The 19084-nt window shown below is 57.4% G+C and overlaps 1 protein-coding gene across 1 annotated transcript in view; it reads right to left on the minus strand.

The window, feature by feature from the left end:
* Positions 1 to 18709, minus strand: part of LOC150050579 (phosphatidylinositol 3,4,5-trisphosphate-dependent Rac exchanger 1 protein-like) — a 54250-nt gene extending 35541 nt beyond the window's left edge. Inside the window, exons 1-6 of the mRNA XM_090352731.1 lie at positions 18586 to 18709; positions 16677 to 16756; positions 16495 to 16566; positions 14464 to 14586; positions 8982 to 9086; positions 3872 to 3973 (exon numbers count right to left, since the gene is read on the minus strand). Of these exons, the coding sequence (XP_090208857.1) occupies positions 3872 to 3973; positions 8982 to 9086; positions 14464 to 14586; positions 16495 to 16566; positions 16677 to 16756; positions 18586 to 18709 (606 nt within the window). The remainder of the gene's footprint in view (positions 1 to 3871; positions 3974 to 8981; positions 9087 to 14463; positions 14587 to 16494; positions 16567 to 16676; positions 16757 to 18585) is intronic.
* Positions 18710 to 19084: the final 375 nt, after the last annotated feature.

Here is a 19084-nt window from a genome sequence, read left to right on the forward strand (position 1 = left end):
TGAGAGGTCAGGGCGTGTTGTTTCATAGCGGGGGGGGGGGGGGGGGGGGGAGGGGTCTGAGCAGAAACCTTGGCTGATGGAAAATCTGAGGGTAGAGTATGACAGACAGAAGGAATAGCAAATGTAAAGGGCCTGGGGTAGGCACACACATGGCATGTAAAGCAGAACAGCAAGACTATAGAATAGGTCACCAGTACCCATCTTTTCTTTGCTGGGGGAGGGGGCCAGGGAGGCAGTACTAACGATGGCACTCAGGACCATACCCTTACGAAGCAGGCATTCTTCTACCTGAGCCCTGCATGCTTCAGCATTTTTTCCGCTTTATTTTTCAGGTCAGATCTCATCTTTTCCCCCAGGGCTGGCCTCAGATCACAGCCTCTACCTCTACCTCCCCGTGCTGGGATGAAGGCACACATACCACCGTCTAACTTTCCATACCGGCTGACCCAGGGCACGGCCAGCGTTATCCTCTCTCACAATAAGGAAACTGAGGCACAGAGCAGTGCCGGAAGTGCATCGTGGGCTCGGTGGGTATCTGCAGGCCCTGCACACACAACCCGAGTGTGGCTTTTAGCGCAGCATCTAGGCAGGGCTGGCCTCAGGAAGCCCATAGCAACCTGTGCGCAGAGGGGTGAATGCCCAAGGCCTCCCTGCAGGGCTGGGGGGCAGCGGAAGCTCCCTCCCCCCACCTGCAGCAGGGCTGTGACCACCCTGGCATCCGCCCCCCTGCGGTCCTGTGGTTTCTTGAGCAGCCATGTCAAGGGTTTCCAGGCAGGGAGGATGTGGGGCGGAAGGACCGCTTCCCCAGTCTGTGTGCACTGGGGTGCAGCTCTGAGCAGGCCGTCCTGTGACCCACCACAGCCCCCCCATGGAAAGCAGCCTTATATGAGGGCCTCCCATGCCAGCCCAACGCTAGCATGCCCATGGCACATCCCCACTCTCCTGCTTACTCAGTATTGCTGGGGCCCAGACCAGGCCTGGGGGCACCAAGGGCCTGGAGGATGAGGAGGTGGGAAAGGAAGGTGACCCCGAGGGTCCCTCCTGTCCCCTCACAGGATGAATCACAAGGGGGGATCCCTGCCAAGCAAGAGCCTTGCAACCTCTTCTTCACCAAAGCCCTGCCCCGCAGCTCCAGCCCAGGAGGCTGCAGATAAAGAGATCTGCGGGGAGAGGCCAGACCCTGGCACCACTCAAGGCCTATCCTCTGCTCTCCTCTCCCCTGCAGCTCGCCTGGTCTCTTCAGGTAGGAGGGCATGCACACACCAGGATGCCCGCCCTTCCCGGCTGACCCTCCAGGAACTGCCACTCCCCGTCATCCCTACCTCCCCACCCCCGCTGCTGGGGGCCCCACTCCGTGTGTTCCCGGGGGTGTTGGCCTGGCTGTGGCCAGCTGCACTGACAGCCTGCCACCGGAGGGCTGAGTCACCCCTCCAGGCAGGAGAGAGGGGTTGCAGAGACACCGACACCACCCAGGGGCCCCCAGTGCATCCTGGGTGCATTCTGCAAAAGCACCCAATGCAGAGTTTGCCACTAGGGCAGCCGTCACGGTGGACAGCTCCACATTCACTGGCCAGCACTGCCCTGGGGAATGGAAAGCCCATTGTTGAGATAGATAGACAGCACACCAGGGGAGACAAAAGCACACAAGGGGTGAGGGGACAGGGAAGGTGCCAGGGAAGAAGCCCTCCCTGAGCAGCAAAGGCTTGACTGGTCCAGGGGTAAGTTTTGGGGTACATGGGGCAACAATATCCCAAGTCAGGGGAAACAACATGTACAAAAGCCCTGAGGCAAGAACCTGCACACAGCTCTCACACCCTTCAAGGAGCCAAGAGAGCCTGAGCAAAGCCAGAGCAAGTGGAGGAGACATGGTCAGAGGGGAGTCGAGGGGGAGCTAGTAAAGGGCTTGGCAGGGGATTTTCAGTAGAGGAGCAGGGTTAACTGACCCAGAATGTGGAGGACAAGGTGGAGCAGGGATGTCCACCAGATGCCACAGCAGGCCAGCCATGAGGAGAATCGGTCAGGCCTCAATAGGTGCTGAGATGGAGCCAGCAGGACTTCCTCTGGGGCTATGCGTGCGGGCAGGAGGGGGAGGGGGGAGGAGGAGGTGAGGGGAGGAGGCGGGGAGAAAGAAGAGGGGAGGAGGGAGTGGAGGGGGGAGGATGTGAGAGGGGAGGGAGGAGGCAGGAAGGGGGAGGAAGTAGAAGGGAGGGGAGGTGGGGGGTGCTGGAGCAGGTGTCAAAGCGAGTTCCACAGTCTGCCCTGAGTCAACTAGAGGAAGGAGGTGCTGCCGTTATGCAGGTGGGCCAAGAGGGGAGATGACTGAGGCAGGAGTGCCGGCATTTGGTGAGGGGTGCGCTAAATGAGAACTGCATCTGTGTGCGAAAGCTGTGTGTGCAGGAGAAGCATGGGGTGGGGGACAGTGCAGAGGCCCCCCTGCTAACGTCATCAACACAGAGGCAAGACTGAACATCATGGGAAAGCCCTCCCAAATCATGTCCACGGACATTCACGGAAACAAGGCTCTTCCTGGACAGAAAGTGAGGCAACTTAAATAAGGCCAGGTCTGGCCACACAGAGGGGTGCTGGTTAGTCATAAAAAAGGAGTGCAGTACAGCACAGGCTACACCATGCTAAAGAAGTCAAGACATACAAAGAGGCCGGGAGTTTGGCCTAGTGGTTAAAGTGCTTGCCTAGCATGCACGAAGACCCGGGTTCGATTCCTCAGTACCACATACATAGAAAAAAGCCAGAAGTGGTGCTGAGGCTCAAGTGGTAGAGCTCTAGCCTTGAGAAAGTCCAAGGACAGTGCTCAGGCCCTGAGCTCAAGCCCAGGACTGGCAAAAAAAAAAAAAGACATACAAAGACAAGTTAACGGCACATATGAGATATCCAAAAGAGGCCAAGCTACCGTGGGTGGCGAAGAGGAAAAGGGACTGCGGGTCGGCCTGGGCTTCCCTTGGGATGCTGGGAACACTCCATTGACTGTGGTGACAGCTGAACAAAACTTGAATTTCCCTTTAAGTTTTTTTAAGAGGCCCCAGAATGGGCAAGGTCATCACAAGATCAAGCGGACATACGAAAGACCAGCCAGAAGCCAACCAGCTCACAGAGATCTGAGGAGCAAAGGATGCTGTGGCAAGCCAAGCCACACACTCCCGGCTTTATAGTCGCCCAGATTTAGAGGAAGAAGTCCCATCTGTCCCCTTTTCCAGCCCAGTGGGCTCCAGCGACTAGTTCAAGGCTAAAGCATATAACCCAAGTCTTTGGTAAGAGTCACTGGTCCATAAGCAGAGTGTCTAACCCAGACTTCAGCCAATCAGAACACAGCTTTTGATGCTCAGCTCAATGTCACTGGACTTGAATGGAACATACAATCATGTCTCAGCCAATCAGAACAAAGCATTGCTTCTCTGATCTCTTGTCACTGGATCTGAGTGAAATGTATAACCACGTCTCAGCCAATCAGCTGCCCTGCTCAGAGGCTGGTCACTGGTTTGAAAGGTAAGTGAAGGTCTGAGCAGGTTAGAAGATGATTAGTAGTACGAGAAAAGGCTTCATGAGATTGGCTCAGGTCAAACTACGTAACTCAGAAACTGTGACATCCCCTGGCCACAGCCTGATGACTCTCGGGACTTCCTAAGAAGTACTGGAGCTGCTCGTGCTCTCACTTCAGCTAGAGAAGTCATGAAGCCAGAGAGACTCCATGACAGAAAGAAGTGAGCAGGAAATAGGTCAGGGCCTGGTCTGGATGCAGCCTGGCCTGGAGCCAGAACAGCCGCTAGACATCTCGGCTCCTCGAACTAAGAGGAGCGAGTCAGAGGCAGGTTTCCCGGGACGGATCCACTGTGGGGAGAAGCCAGGCGAACCTCACCTTGAGCAGGAGCGGGTACTTGCATATCCGCTGGATCGGGGACAACAGGTAGCCTTCCAGTGGGATGTCTGTGGTCTTCCGGCCTCCCAGCAGCATGCAGCTCTGCAGGGACAAGGACTTCGTTAGCACGTGCTACAAAGGCCCTGTGCCAGTGCTCTAATGTAATGACAGAGAACACAACCCGGCACAAGATGGGCACCTGGGAGCCTGACGCTGGTGAGGTCTGAGGCCATACCGGAGGCCTCACACAGCGTCTGCAGCTGCTTTTGAGCTATCGAGGCAGCCTTGAGCAGTTAAAGCAGAGTGGCAAAGCCTTTGCACAGTGGCAAAGCCTAAAACCTTGACCATCTACCTTTTACAGCACAGTTGCCACTCCCGGTCTGGCACACACACCAGGAGCTGTCAACCGGTCACACAGGGACAGCCAATGGCGCTGCTTTACAACAGCAAATGCTGAGGCATTAACTGAGAAGTGGGTTCACGGTGGGCACTGCCAAATGTACACCAACCGTCCAGCTGGCCGAGTCAGGACCAGCGCCTACCAGGACTCGGTGACCTAACTCCTCCCACAGATACCCAATTCTGTCTGTCACTCAATGTCCTGGCCCCAGGGTACTTCATGGCAGCCAGGGGCCCAGGGTGCTTTGTCTTGCCCCCCACAGAGACAACAGTGTCAATACCATCTTATGCAGCAGCCAGGAGGCCCACAGACCTGTCCATGGAAACCATGACCAAGAAACTAAAACAGTGCCACAGCTCACCCCCAGAACAAGTGAGCGGGAGAGGAGGCTCTCCAGCCAGGCTGGCTACTGAGGACTCTAGACTTAGAATCACAAAGCTAAGCACCTGTCCCAGGCTAATCTGGCTCACGATCAGGCCAACCTGCCCTCCGTTCTCAGGACTGCTCTTCCTGGAACTCTTCAGAGGTCCTGGGATCCTCTCCCACACAAGCATAGGGTTTGGGATGCCAGGAACTGTGAGTTACACGTCGATGGTCCACAGTCCTGGGTCCCTGGGCACATGAGATGCCAAACATATCCATGAGCCTAAGTTAACAAAGCAAGGAAGGAGCTGGCGGCAGCCACTGGCAATAAGGCACCTCAGCTCCCACCACCATGGAGCCTGGCAGAGCAGAAGTGAACTTGGACTGGGGGGGAGGGGGGAAGAGGGATCCTACTCTGTCACTCACATTCTTGGTATATGTCCACTTTGTGCTGGACACGGGTCCAAGCATGGGCTAGGGAGGGTGGGAGCTCGCACACAAGTGCAGGTATGAGAGGACAGGGTGGCAGAGGGCCGCCATGTGCCAGGCAAGCTTGGTCCCATGGTCTGGCACAGCACCCGCAGTCTCCTTCTCACAGGGACACAGCCGGAGAGCATCGCCCTCCAGCTCCACAACAGACTGCCACCGTGGGAAGCAGCATCCAGCAGCTGAAGCCCCACTCTGGCCGAGTAGCTCCCCACCCTGTGTGTGCCCCGGGCACAGATGGGGTTCAGGCTGTGGCAGCTGAGGTGCCAAGCCGGCACTGCTCACACTCAGGCCTTTGTCCGAGGAGCCAGCGTGCTCCACTAGCTGGCCTGATGATGTCAGAGCTGGACAGAGGCCGGGGAGTCTGGGGGTGGGCAGAACCTTCCAGAAGCTCTGGGACCTGGCAGGAGAAAGGCGGGTCTTTTTGTCCAGGATTAAGGAGTCTCCCAGGACTGCCACGGTCACTAGCTGAATCCCCAGTCCTCCAGACTGTCTGGCTTTAATCTCGTTTTAAAGGAAGAAAACAACACACACAGAGATGCCATTCATCACTCCTGCCCCTCCCGCCAGGCCCAGGGAGAGCCGTCCCTCCCACAGGAGATCCTCAGGTGAGCCGCCACCCCTTGTCCCCTGCGGTCCACACTCTTCCCCGTGGTCCCACTCAGACCTGGGCTGGGAAGGCCAGTCCCCCTCCCCAAACGTCACCCAGGTCTCTTGTAATCTGCCCCCAAAAGGGATCTCCCATTCAGCCGGCACACCTACCCCTGCAGGCCTCCCTGCCCCGCTGCCTAGCCCTGGGGCCCTCAGGTCACCCGGCTCATCCCCACTCCCACCCCCGGGGCTCTCCCCACTGCGTCTCAGCCCCCCACAATGCCAGGTCTACCCAGACCTCACAATGACTTGATTTGGAAGCAGGGCCTTCATTATCATAATTGCTTAAGATGAGGTCATGTTGGGTAGGGGACCTCAATGGAAGGACTCCAGTCCTTGCAGGAGCAGGAGAGGACAGAGGAGGTCTTGGAAGAGGTGGGGAGGCAGGGACTACAGCCAGGGGGTCACAGCCAAGGCGAGGGGGAAGAAAAGCAGAGTGTTCCCAGGAGCTTTGGAGGGAACACGGTCCTTTGAGCTCCAACCTGGACTCCTGGCCTCTACAACTGTTTAAGCCCCCAGCGAGAACCGCTGGCCGGGCAGCTGTGGACACGGGCATCAAGTCAGCCTCTCCTGGTCTTCCTCACACAGCCCAGATTCCGAGTACAAAGTACACAGCTCTCAAAGCACACAACTCTGCCCAATGCCATGACAGTGACACCAGGTGGTCCCTGGAGTAGGAGCATGGGCTCATGCAGGGACAAAGCCCAGGAGCCCTTAGTGGTGGCACTGGGCGCAGACACGTAAATGTGTGCCAAACTCTGTGTGTGTCATGCACTGTATGCTGTGCTTCAACGTAAAAGCTTTCCTCAAACTCTCAGCTCTTTCCAGGGACTCATATTCCTGCAACAGCGTCCTCTTCCGGTATCTTTGGCCTAGTCTCCCCACCCACTACCTGGAAGGCTTTCCCTCCAGTTGCCCCACAGCTCCCTCTCCCTTCATCCACTCCTGCACTGCCCTCTGAGCCACAGCGTCCTCAGAGACTCAACTGAAACAGACTCCACACCCTAACTCACCCATCCTCAGCTTCATTTCCCCCAGAGAACTTGAGGCTACATGAGAGAATCCATTACAAGAATGGTCAGTCTGTGGGAACAGGAAATTTTCCTACCTTGTCCATGTGTAGCCACAGGGCTTTGAAGGATCCCACCAGATAAATACTTAAGGTGCTGGGAAACAAGTAACTGAGTAAGTGAATGGACAAATGAATGAATGGCACTCTAGTGAGAAAGCAGATGAATCAGTGAATGAGTGAATGAATGAACGGGTAAATGAAGAAGGGAAGAAATGAGAGCATGATCCTCTTCCTGTGGACAAGCAAACAGACATGGACTGCTCAAGTCCTGTCCCTGTCCCCAGCTAGAGCACAGTACATCATGCAGAAAGCCAGATTCCATCTGTTCCCGGCGTCTTAACATCCCACAACAGACTTATGACAGCTCTTTTGCAGGTGGCCAAGAGCTAAGAGACGCCAGGAAAGAAGGAGACAGATGGCATGTATGCTGGCACCCACACGTCCCCAACCAGCCCTAAGCCAGCTGCTGCCAGTCTACCAGGAAGACTGGGCCAGAGAGGGAGGGAGAAGTTGGGCTCTTTCCTTTCTAAGCCCTTGTCCTCGCCTTCTGGTCACCTTCCTCTTCCCAGGATTCCAGACGAAGCCAGGGGACACCCTCCAAAGACAGGCAGACGGACTGGGCACTGCTGCCCCAAGTCCTTACGTTTCTGAAGGGCAGAAACGAGGCCATCCCGGTCCACGTGGTCCCGACTAGTGTGACTTCACCTTCACATTCGGCCCTGCGTATGCTGTGGGCACCAAGGCGAAGACAGAAACGTGAAGGTGCAATAGCTGGGGTGGAAGATGGCAGCCACAAAACACTCCATGAAAGCCGGAGACAAAAACGGAACCAGCTGGCCTATTTGCCACCTTCAGATGCTCGTGGGAACTGGGCCAAGCTGCGTGAACTTTGCCGTGAGCGAACGACAGTGTTTTAAACTGAAATTCTGGAAGTACTTAGCTCTGGAGACTGCGCCTTACAAAAGTGCAGCCCAGAACCTGGAACTCAGCCATACTCGCTCCTGTTCTTTGTCTGCTGACCTCAATGTTCTGGTAGAAAACACATCGTATGGGGCCAGGGTGCCTGCGATCAACTGAGGGGAGACTTGAGGCACAGGACCGGGACCGGGACTGATGGGCTCAGGCACACGTAGGCTCACCCTAGAAAGTTACTCTCCTCCTCCTCATCTCTGGAAAAGGCTATGAAGGCATCCTCTGACGTGTTCCTCCATAGAAGGGGAATTCTGAGCAGGGCCACAGGGCTGACCAGAACAAAGTCAACATCTCCTAGCCTCCCTTGCAGCTAGATGTGGTCACGTGACTGTGTCTGGCCAATGGGATGTGAGGGGAAGAAGTCGCCCAGCCCCCTCCCATCACCCACAATTAGGATGTGATGAAGGGTCATTACCATACTTAAGGTCTTGACCACCCCTGGTCACCCCTGACTGTCTACAACCACATTGCCAATGTGAGCGAGAAACGAATGACCAAGCCGGAGGCTGTGGCTCAAGACTGTAATCCTAGCTACCCAGGAGGCTGAGATCCGAAGACCACGGCTCAAAGCTAGCCCGGGCACTAAAGAATGGGACTCTTATCTCCAATTAATCACTAGAAAATAGGTAGTGGGGCTGTGGCTCAAGGGCTAGGTTGGTAGCCTTGAGCTGAAGAGCTCAGGGACAGGGCCCAGGCCCAGGGGTAGGGGGGTTACCTTGAGCTCAAGAGCTCAGGGACAGCGCCCAGGCCCAGAGTTCAAGCCCCATGACTCACAAAAAACAAACAAAAACAGTAACAAAACGAATCCCATCTTGTTGAAGCCACTGTCACTTGAGATGTCTACAAGATAGACAAATGTGTTAACTCAGAACTCATTCACAACAGATGGCCTGCTCAAAAGAGGTGATAACTGACAGTGTGTCTCCCAGGTAAGTAAAGCGCTTGACAAAGAGATGACATGGGCATCGACCATCTTGCCCGACCAACCTCCACCCCTACTTACACGCAGCCCCACAATTACCACTGCGCTAGTCAGGATCACAGGCCAGGAACTGGCTGAGTTTGCTCCAGCCCTCTGCCTGCCCTGGCAGTTCCACCAGCCAGCACCCCCAGAAAAGGGCTGCCCAGCCTGCCCCCAGGAGCTTCCCGGGCAGCGAAGCACTCACCAGGAGGAAGGCCCGTGCGGTGGGGATCTTGTTAAGTTCCACTAGCAGCCTCAGGGCCTTCTCGTGGTTGCTGCAGTACTCCTCATACACGCAGAACTTGTCCTTCTGCAAGAGAGGGGCAGAGCTGGGGAGGCGGGCACAGCGGGGGGCAGGGGCTGGAGGGGCAGCCCTGGCTACAGGTGGAGGAGGACAGGACTCCCAGGCCCCACAAGGCTGCTGTGTGGCTTCGGCTAGGGTAGGCCTGCTCACTTGGGGCTCCCTTTCTGCTTGCCTCAGTGCCGTACCTGGAGCCCATGACCCAGCAGTGGTGGGGTGAGAACCCTGACTGAGCCAGGCGGCCTGGGCCTGGGCTGGGGCCCATCTCCATCTCCATCTGTGAACTTGGGCTTGTTACCTGGCCTCCCTGAACCGCAATGGCCCCAGTGACAAGGTGGCATTAGTAAGTCATGGAGTTGCAGCAGAGGGCTGGCCTCTGCTGACTCCAGGTGTCCTTGAGCCCAAAGCACAAAGGTCATTGTAGGTCACCCATCTACACCTTGGGTTGAGGGTTCCCGAAGTAGAGGGGACAGAACCCTCTGGGCAGGAAGCTCTCAGCTGAGCTGTTCCCCCAAAGGCTCCGGAGCCAACCACCCCCTAAGCAAGGAAGTCCCAGATCTGCCAGGGAGAAAAGGCTGCAAGGGCTAGCATGAGAGGGGCCAGAGACCCCAGGAAACTGAAGGAAGAGGGGGTCGCCATGGCAAGAACTTGTCCTGTTCTAAACATACCTACGCTGTCCCTCTAGCAATAGGCTGCAGAATGAGGAGCCAATGGAAGAGACTGGCTCAGCTTGGAGTCAGCAGGATCCAGACCACCTGCCTGCTCACTTGACCACCCCTAGACCACCTGCCGGGTCACTCAGTATCCCCGGACCACCTGCCTGGGCATCACTGGCACAGATGTCCTGAAGGAGACCATGCATGGAGGACAGACGGTCTGTGCATCAGATCAGTGGGACCCCTCCTTCCGGACTGGAGGAGACCCACTCACTCTGAGAAGACCTGGGACAAGAACTTACTCAGGGGTCTCACAGCTATGGATGCAGCAGAACCAGGGCTCAAACCCCCCTAACCCAATGCCTTTGTCCTACTCGTGGTCATATCACAGGGCAGGGACAGGATGCTAAGCCACATAGGGGCAAATCCCAACCACAAATCCACAGCGCAAGTGCTGAGTGGCCTGGAACGTGGCAACAGGATGAAATAAAGCCAGCACCCACATTCCCTGGTAATATGTGGCCTCGGGCAAGTTGCTTCACCTCCCTTTGCCTAGTCAATCAAACAGGCCTTAGGACAGATCACGCATCTGGGCCAACGGAGGGTTCAATAAAGCACCAACCACCTAACATGTCCACTGAACAAAAATTCATTTCAAACAATCAAGGAGCACAATTACCAGTGTACACGCGTGTTCTCACGTGTGCACATCACAGGACCAACCACTGAGTCATACTTGAGAGGACACGCCCTCCCTCCTGAAGCCACATCATGCAAGCTACACACCCCAGACACCAGCTGCCGCCGCTGCCGCCGCACACACAGAAATGTCACAAAACACCACATCCTGGCCCACACTGAGGCACACCCAGGAGCTAACACATAAACAAAGGCAGGGAAGGAAAACCTGGAGGCCAGGGAGCTCCTCACGATGAACCCAGGAGATGGCCGAGGGTCTGGAAGGCGCAGACAAGCTGGGCTGCAGGCAGCACCCTGAAGGGGGGGGCTGTAGGGCACATCCACAGAGGGGCCTCAGCTGCGGGCAGGGCAGCCCAGGAGGAGGGAGGCCCTTTCCTGACTGTGACTCATGGCCCTGCAGAGAACGCCTACCGGACTGAAGAAACAGGGTTGGGCTCTGCATGCAGGCAGAAGGAGAACTCCCATTCTCCTCCTCCCCTCTGAGCTTGGCAGCACCATGGAAACGGGGTTTGCATCTGCCAAGGCCACTGTTGTGCTACGGAAGTGCCTGGCAGATGACAGACACGGGGACTTTTTGATGAATGAAAACAAGAAACAAGGAGGAACTGAGGGGGCCCTGGAACCAGCGCCGTGCTTCTTCCCAGGCTGATCCCACCACAGCCCCGGCACCACAGGTGAGCCTGTGACCCGGCTGAACCAATCTGGGGACGCCTCTCCTGGGGATAGTGGTCATGTGACCCACTCTGGGCCCATGCCAGACCTGCAGGACTCACAGAATTACTGGACAGAGTTCTCTGAACTTTGACCGTTGAGCTGATCCAGCCACCATACAAACTTGAAAGCAAAACCAATACATATAGAAGGAAACAAAACCCAAAGGGAGAGAAAAGCCAGGTCTGGAAGACAACATGTGGCTCCAGCTCCGCCTAAACTCAGTTCACTCTCTGAACGTTTCTTATACGCAGGGACAAAAATCCGTTTTTTATTGGTGGGGGGGAGGTGCTGGTACTGGGGCTTGAACTCAGGGACTAAGCACTGCCCTTGAGCTTTTTTACTTAAGGCTACTGCTCTACCACTTGATCCGCAGCTCTACTTGTGCTTTGGGGCGGTCAACTGGAGAGACGAGTCTCACACACTTTCCTGCCTGGGCTGCCGTAGAGCCGAAGATCCTCAGCTCTCAGCTTCTCGAGTAGCTAGGACTCCAGGCACGAGCACCTGGGAAAAACTCTTTTGGAAAGCCTATCTGAAGTAATGGGGTTTTTTGTTCACTTACAGTGAAGTCAATCTTGATACAGGCACATTCTGAAAGGGAGAAGAAAATAAAAACAGGGACTCAAGCTCAAGAAGTGACACTCTCTCCCTGTCCACCTCCATCCGTGCCACAATGGGGCCAAACCCAACAATGGCAGTGCTGCTGCAGCCCCTGGGGAGCCCGGAGGCTGAGTGCTAGGATTGATGGGTGATGTCTGCCACAGATGCAGACATCACAGATGCCTCACCACCCAGCCCTTCTCCACTATGGTCCATAAGAGAGCCCATAAGATCACCCACTCCTTCGGGGAGCAGGGGGCGGTGCTCAGGCTTGAAGAGTATAGACATGAAGTGTAGCAGAGGAAAACCACCCCTCCTCCAAAGTCTGCCCTTCTGGGTAGGAAACAGTCCAGCTGCAGCCCAGGCCTGGGCCTGCAAATGGGGAAACTCTGACAGCCCTGCTTCCTCCCAGGGGCCAGAGCCGGGCTGAGTGCTCTCCAGGAGACAGCGGTGGTGGGGCTGGGCACACACTGACCTGGGTGGCTTTCAGGGTGGGTCACTAGCTAGAGACTCCCAGGAGAAGGGATCTAGCCCCCAGGGGTATCAGGGACCCAGCAAGCAACACTGGTTCTATAGCGACCATTTACTACTTAGCCAGAAAGACTGAAACCAGGAGGGAGGAGGGGAGGGGCTGGGCCCCCAAGCCAGTAAGGGTGGGGGGAATCTCCCCACGGTGCCATCATCACAGGGCTCACTGCACTACACCTGTGTTGACACCCCCACAGCTTCCGCTTCTTGCCACTGGCAGAGCAGAATCCCGGGATCCTGGCTCTGTCTACCACACACCTCCCCACAGCAGCGCTCTCTCCCTACTCACACCCCCAACACTCCACGAGATACGCTGGTTGCTGAGACTCCAGTCTCCTCCAGGGCCCTACTTTTAGTGGCTGGGTCCAGCTCAACTCTGACCTCCAACCTGGGGCACCAGGAGTGTTACCCTGGACTCCATCTGCGTCTTACAGGGGCCATAGGCCCAGTGACCTCTAAGATGACCTTCGACTCACCCTTGGCCTCTGGCCTGCGAGTCTCCTAGCACAGGAAACACATCTCTCACACTCAGTGCCGCCGCCTGAGACCCAGTGCTCCAGCCGGCTTATGTGTGTGTTAGGGGACAGTATCTGTGACATGGGTACCACGGCCCCGCATCTCTGAAGGCTCCTTCCTGAGCAGCTCTGACCTGGTGCCTGGAAAGCTCATGGCACAGCGTGCAGCGCAAGACGAGCCCACCTGGGGCTGGTTTGTGATCACGTCAGCAGGCGGTGGCGGGGCTGGGGCGCTTTTCACCTCTCCCTGAGGCCAGTGTGGGCGGCTCTGAGGCCAAGGCCCCCTTCTCTGGCATATCTACAGGTGGGTGGAGGCCGGCACCACTCCTGCCCAGGTGAGAGCTGGCAGGGGAAGGAGGAGCCAGGATGAGGCTGGCCAGGCTGCCACAGGTCCACCAAGCGCCATGCCACCGCACTGCCGTGCCTGAGGCCCACGCCAAGCTGCTGTCCACAGATCCTGTCCAAGACTTTCCCTCGCTCTGGCATAGCCCACTCTTCGCCAGAGCACCGTGGGGACGAAGGCCCAGACCGCCCCACCTGGACAAGCTTTCAGGTGAGTGCCATGGGGCTGCACTCCTCCAGTGCCTGCAGCTGCTCCAGTCACCTGCACCATGCTCTTTGCTGCAGCAGAGACTGCAGGGCAAACCCTGAGCCGTGACTCACCGGCCCCAGCCTGAGGAGCCCCCCCGGGGGGGGGGGACGATGATGCTTTCACAGCTCAGATTAACAAGGTGACTTTTTAAATTAAAAACACTGACTCACACCAGCGTTCTTAATTGCCGCCATCAGCTCAGGAGTTCAGAGATGGGCACACGTGACAGAGCAGTCTCCCCCGGAACTCCCACTGAGGAAGCCAGGTGGCCAGGCCCAGACTGGTGAGCAGTGACCCCACTCAGCTCCAGCATTCGTTCTTAGAGGATTTCTGTTGCAGAAGAATATGGGCTCCGGCCATTTCCAACGCTACCGCTGGCTCCCGGGCTGAGTGTATCTACCTCGGTGACTGCCCACAAAGGGATGAACCGGTGACACGGCGGCATGACCATCAGGAAGGGTATAGGCCTGGTTCTCTCTCTCTCTCTCTCTCTCTCTCTCTCTCTCTCTCTCTCTCTCTCTCTCTCTCTCTCTCTCTCTCTCTGTCTGTGCATATGCTAATTCTGGGCCTTCAACTCACAACCGATGCTGTCCCTGAGCTTTCTTCCTCAAGGCTAGTACACTAACCCTTGAGCCATGTCTCCACTTAGGGCTTTTTAGTGATAGGTTGGTGATAGGACTTTCACAGACTTTCCTGCCTTGTTGGCTTCAAACCTTGAACCTCAGATCTCAGCTTTCTGAGCACAGGTGTGGGCCGACGGGCTCGCGAGGCCCAGGTCTGTCGATGTCTAGCTGTGACCTTAGACTTGACCTTCCTCCTTCTGCTGGCCTGTAGAGTGGGGAGGCCAGGGGAGGGCCCTGGAGAAGCCAGGTCCCCCAGGTATCCCAGGCAGGAGGTCAGGAACCCAGGACACGGCCACCCTGTGGGAGGTGGCATACCACACGAAGGCCACAGGTGGACACCACCGTGTGCAGGTGGCCGCCGATCACCTGGGGGGGACTGGGGGTCCAGGCCAGGCCAGGGAGGTGGGCTGAGAGCAGGGGAAGGACGGGCCCGCCTCCTCCGGCGCTGGGCGCCATACTCACAAACTTGAGGAAAACGTTGCCCAGCTCGTGCTGGGACTGCGGCTCCGGGAGCAGGCAGCACTCCAGGGCGGCCAGGAAATCCTTGTGGACCTCCAGGATGTCTTCGATGTTGGAGAACAGGATCTGGGGGAACAGGGAGCGGGGTCCACGGAGGTCAGAGCCAAGCGGGCCACATCCTCTCCACCGCAGCCCCTGCCAGGACGGTCTACCATGGGACAGGGACGACTACGACGGCACCCACACCTACACCTGGGCACCTGCTGACCAGGACCACGGCTGCCCTGGCCTCTGTCATCTCATCCCCAGTCCATCCCAGAGAACAGAATTATTTTTTTTGGGGGGGGGGGCATGCATGGACTATAGCTCAAGGCTGGTGCTCTACCACTTGAGCCATAGCTCCACGACTGGCTTCTTGGAGATACGAGTTCCACAGTGTTTCTGGCCCAGGCTGGATTTAAACCACGGTGGTCACCACTCAGCCCCCTGAGGAGCTGGGATTACAGGTGTGAGCCACCGCCCGGGGTTGGGAGAACAGGACTGTCACCACGCCACACCCACACCACTGCCGTGTCCAGCCAGAGTCCTGACTCACACCTGTCCCTGGGCTGTGGAGGAGAAGCTTAAATCCTCCCTCTGGGATTGTCCCAGGGACACAGCGCTACCTCCGGGAAACAAGCCTTTCTACTAGTCAGCACCAACGCGACATTCTCTGGATATTTTGAGCTGTCACAAATTTGGGGGTGAGGAAACCATCATGTGTTTCAGGGGCTAGCCTGCTTCGCAGGAACAGAAACTGCGAACGGCCAAATGTCCATCTACAGGACTCGTGAATTAACGGAATTAGTAAAATAATACACCGCAGTGGAATACTATGCAGCCTGACAAAGGAGGGACAGATTCCTATCCAGCTATCGATCATGAACAAGGTGACCTTCAGTGTGGAGGGGCACGAAGGGCCGAGAGCCAAACAGGGCTCTGTAAACCACTCTCATCTAGAGGAAGACAAGACTCCCTGGCCATGCTTGAACTCGGCCTGGGCACTGTCCCAGACTCTACAGCTACCGCCCTACCCTGGAGCCAAGCTCCACTTCCCCTTTTCTAGAGGTTAACTGGAGATAAGAGTCTCGGGTGCTTTTGGGCCCTGCCTGGCTTTGAACCATGATGCTCAGATCTCAGCCTCCTGAGTAGCTGGGATGACAGGCGGGAGCCACGGGCCCAGCATCCTTCTCCTTTTAACAAGGCCATTTTCTCACTTTAGCGTTTGGAGAAGTCAGGCGCTTGCTCAAAAGCTGGCTGCAGGGAGGACTCTGCCGCCCGCTCAACATTCACTAAGCGCCTACCATGCATGCGCTGGGCGAATGCCAGGCCCCGCAGGGACAGCAGGGAACAGACAGGGCCTGCACCGGTGCAAATGGTACCCTGATGGTACATGACAAACAAGGGGGAGTTCTAGCTGGAAGCTTTGTGCACGTGTGTCTATGCACAGGCACACACACACACACACTGTCCCTGAACCCGGGACTGCCCCCACCAGCTCCCTTTTCTACTGAGTCTGTCTGGTCAACTCAGAATCAGGGTGGGCCAGATCCCTGTCCAGAGGACCCAGACGTAGGGTGCCCCCCTCCATTGCCTCGACGCTGCAGCCCTCCCCCGGCCCCCATCTCCCCTTGAACCAGGACCTCCAGGGCCGAGGGACTGTGCGAGGTGGCGGGGCGAGGCTGGCTGGCACACAGAAGCCCCATTGATCCCCTCCCACACTTCCAGGGCCAGAGCCAAGAAGAAGCCGGGCCCGTGACTCCTGTGCCCTGCAATGACGCGCGATGCCCAGCGCCGGGCCAGGGAGCAGCGAGGGTTGCCAGGCTCTCAGGCCGCACGGGCTGGACAGAGGGCGAGGGGAGGGGGCCACGCTGGGCCTGGGGCAGAGGCAGCGCTGAACAGGCAGCTCCGTGGCCTCTGGTGCCACAGCTGGACATTTCATGGCAGGAGCACTGTACGTGGCAACGGGGATGGCCGCGGGAGAGGCAGGCCTACCTTGACGTTCTCCTCCGTGAGGCCCTTGTCCACCGAGTCGGCCACATTCTGCCGGATACGCTGCAGGAAGGCCTGGGAGGGAGGAGACGGGCAGAGGTGAGGTCATGGGAGGCACCAGTTCCACGGGGTGCTTCCGTGGTCCAGGGACATGGGCAGGGGCCACGTGCCACCCTGCTGCCCACCTGGCCACCGAGCGTGTCCTGAGATCTGTGCCAGGCTCTGGGGGCCTGGGATGGGTGCCAGCAGCACAGGGCACCCCATTCTGGAGGAACCACAGCCAGGGGGAGGGGTGCAGGCACTGTACCCAGCACCGCCTGAGTCCCCTAAGGACCACGGCCCAGTCCCCATTTCATTGCTTTCCTGTCAACAACTTCAACGCATTCACGTAGCTCAATAGAGAAACGCAAGCCCGGTGCTGGTGGCTCAACCCTGCAGCCCCAGCTACCCAGATGGCTGAGCTCCGGCAGTCAAGTCCCTGAGAATCTTACCTCCAATGAACCACCGAAAAGCCACAGGTGGCTCAAGTGGTAGGTGCTAGCCTCAAGCACAGAAGCTCAGGGAGAAGGCCCAGGCCCTGAGTTCTAGCCCCAGGACCAAGGCAGGCAGACACATTATACTCTTATATGCACCCAGAGTCCGGGTATTTCTTTTAATGTCAAAGCCCAGGGGCCTCTCTCCTGTACCCCAGCAGCCTCGGACACCCAGCCCCACACAGTGCAAAGTCCAGTCCAGCCTCAGGAGGTCCAGAGTCACACAGTGCACCCCCAATTGCTTTGTTGACAGGGATAGCCCAGCTGCTAGAGGCTGAGGTAGGGGGATTGTGGTTTGAGACTGGCAACAGCAGGCTTGGCAGGAGGCCCCATCTTTTTTGTTTTGTTTTGTTTTTGTCAGTCATGGGATTTGAACTCTAGGCCTGGGCACTGTCCCTGAGCTCTTCAGCTCAAGGCTAGCACTCTACCACTGGAACCACAGGGCCACTTCTGGTTCTCTGGTGGCAAATTAGAGATAAGAGTCTCAGGGATTTTAGTGCTGGGCTGGCTTTGAACTGTGCTCCTCAGATCTCAGCCCACTGAGTAGCTAGGATTATAGGCGTGAGTCACAAGGGCCCGGCCGAGACCCCATCTTAAAAGCAAAAGGATTGGAGGCACGACTCAGGTGGCAGAGTGCTGGCTTCGCATGCAGGAAGCCCTGGGTTCAATCCCAGTAATGGAAAGAGAGCCGCACGGCTTGTGCCTGTTCTTCCAGGGTCGAGAGCCTCCCACCACACTTCCTGGGTGGCGTGAGACACGGCAGCATGACAGGGAGTGGGCAGAGTAGAGGCAATGGTGAGAAGCCAGACGCACATACCTGCCTGACAGCCTCAACTTCCCAATGTACGGATGAAGGGCAAACACCACCACACCACACTAGAGCCCAGGTGCCAGTGAGAGGCCTCACTGGTAGAGCCACCGGAGCGTAAGGGGGGGGGGGGAGAGGCCAGAGCACAAGGGGAGGGCCTCGCTGAGGAGCAGGGGCAGTGGCCTGGCAGGGGGGAGATCAAACGTGTCACTGAAAAGCCCCTGCCTGGTGGCCTAATGACCCCTGGCTCTAAGTGGTAGAGAGTTAGCATTGAGCAAAAGAGCTCAGAGATAGCACTCAGGCCCCAAGTTCAAGACCCACGACCAAAAAAACAACAAAAGCATCCACAGTGCATTTAATTAAAAAACAAAAACCACAGATCCTTCCCCAGTCCACAGCCCTGTGACCTTATTCTTACTAACCTGTGACTTCACTGTCCCGCACACCCACACCTTAGTAATCTAAGGCCTCCCTCATGTAGATTCCTTTCCTGCCCCAGGACCTTTGCACAAGCCACTCCTGATAATAGGTTATTCCCCCATCCAGTTCTGCCCTGTGCACACAGTAGGACTCAAAGACGAAAGGAAGGCCCAGCACAAGGCCTGACACATGGCAGGGGCCTGGATTCTGCCCCGTCCCCCTGACAGGGGCAGAGGCTCCTAGAGAGGCTGCAGCCCCACAGGAGACGTGGACAGGAAGCCGACCCCAGCCCCTAGACAGGGAGACAAAGGCTGCCTTGCCCCAGCAGCTGACCTAGATGGGGCTTCCTGTCCTGCTTTCTTCTCATGAGCTTGGCCACCACCATTGTGCCAGGGACAATGGCAGGCTCGGGCCACCCAGGGAGAGGCACCAGGAAGGGGCTCCAGCACGGGGACATGGCCACCGGGCAGCCCACGTCCTCAGCACTAGAATGCGCTGACGCCTGTCATGCTCGTCCTCACAGGCTTTGTGGCACAGTCCCTGACACTCCCAGGCCCAGCTTGCTCCTTCCCACCCCACAGCACTGCCGTCAAGACCCTGGGGGGAGGGGGGGAACTGCAGCCCCATCCCCTTCCAATCAGGCAGCAGCTGCCCGGGGAGCTGCGAGCCGCCGCCATCTGTGTGGGACCCTGGGCAGCTCCCAGAGGAGCAGAGACCCGGGGAAAGCTCAGCGCCCTGGCAACCTGAGCTGCAGGGCCGGGAGGGGGCTGGGTGTCCCCAAGGACACCCTGTCCCGGCTGGGGTGACTCACTAGACATATGGCGAAACCTGA

This window comes from Megascapheus bottae, chromosome 18 (assembly GCF_031878675.1).
Source record: "Megascapheus bottae isolate mThoBot1 chromosome 18, mThoBot2.hap1, whole genome shotgun sequence".
Classification (NCBI taxonomy): domain Eukaryota; kingdom Metazoa; phylum Chordata; class Mammalia; order Rodentia; family Geomyidae; genus Megascapheus; species Megascapheus bottae.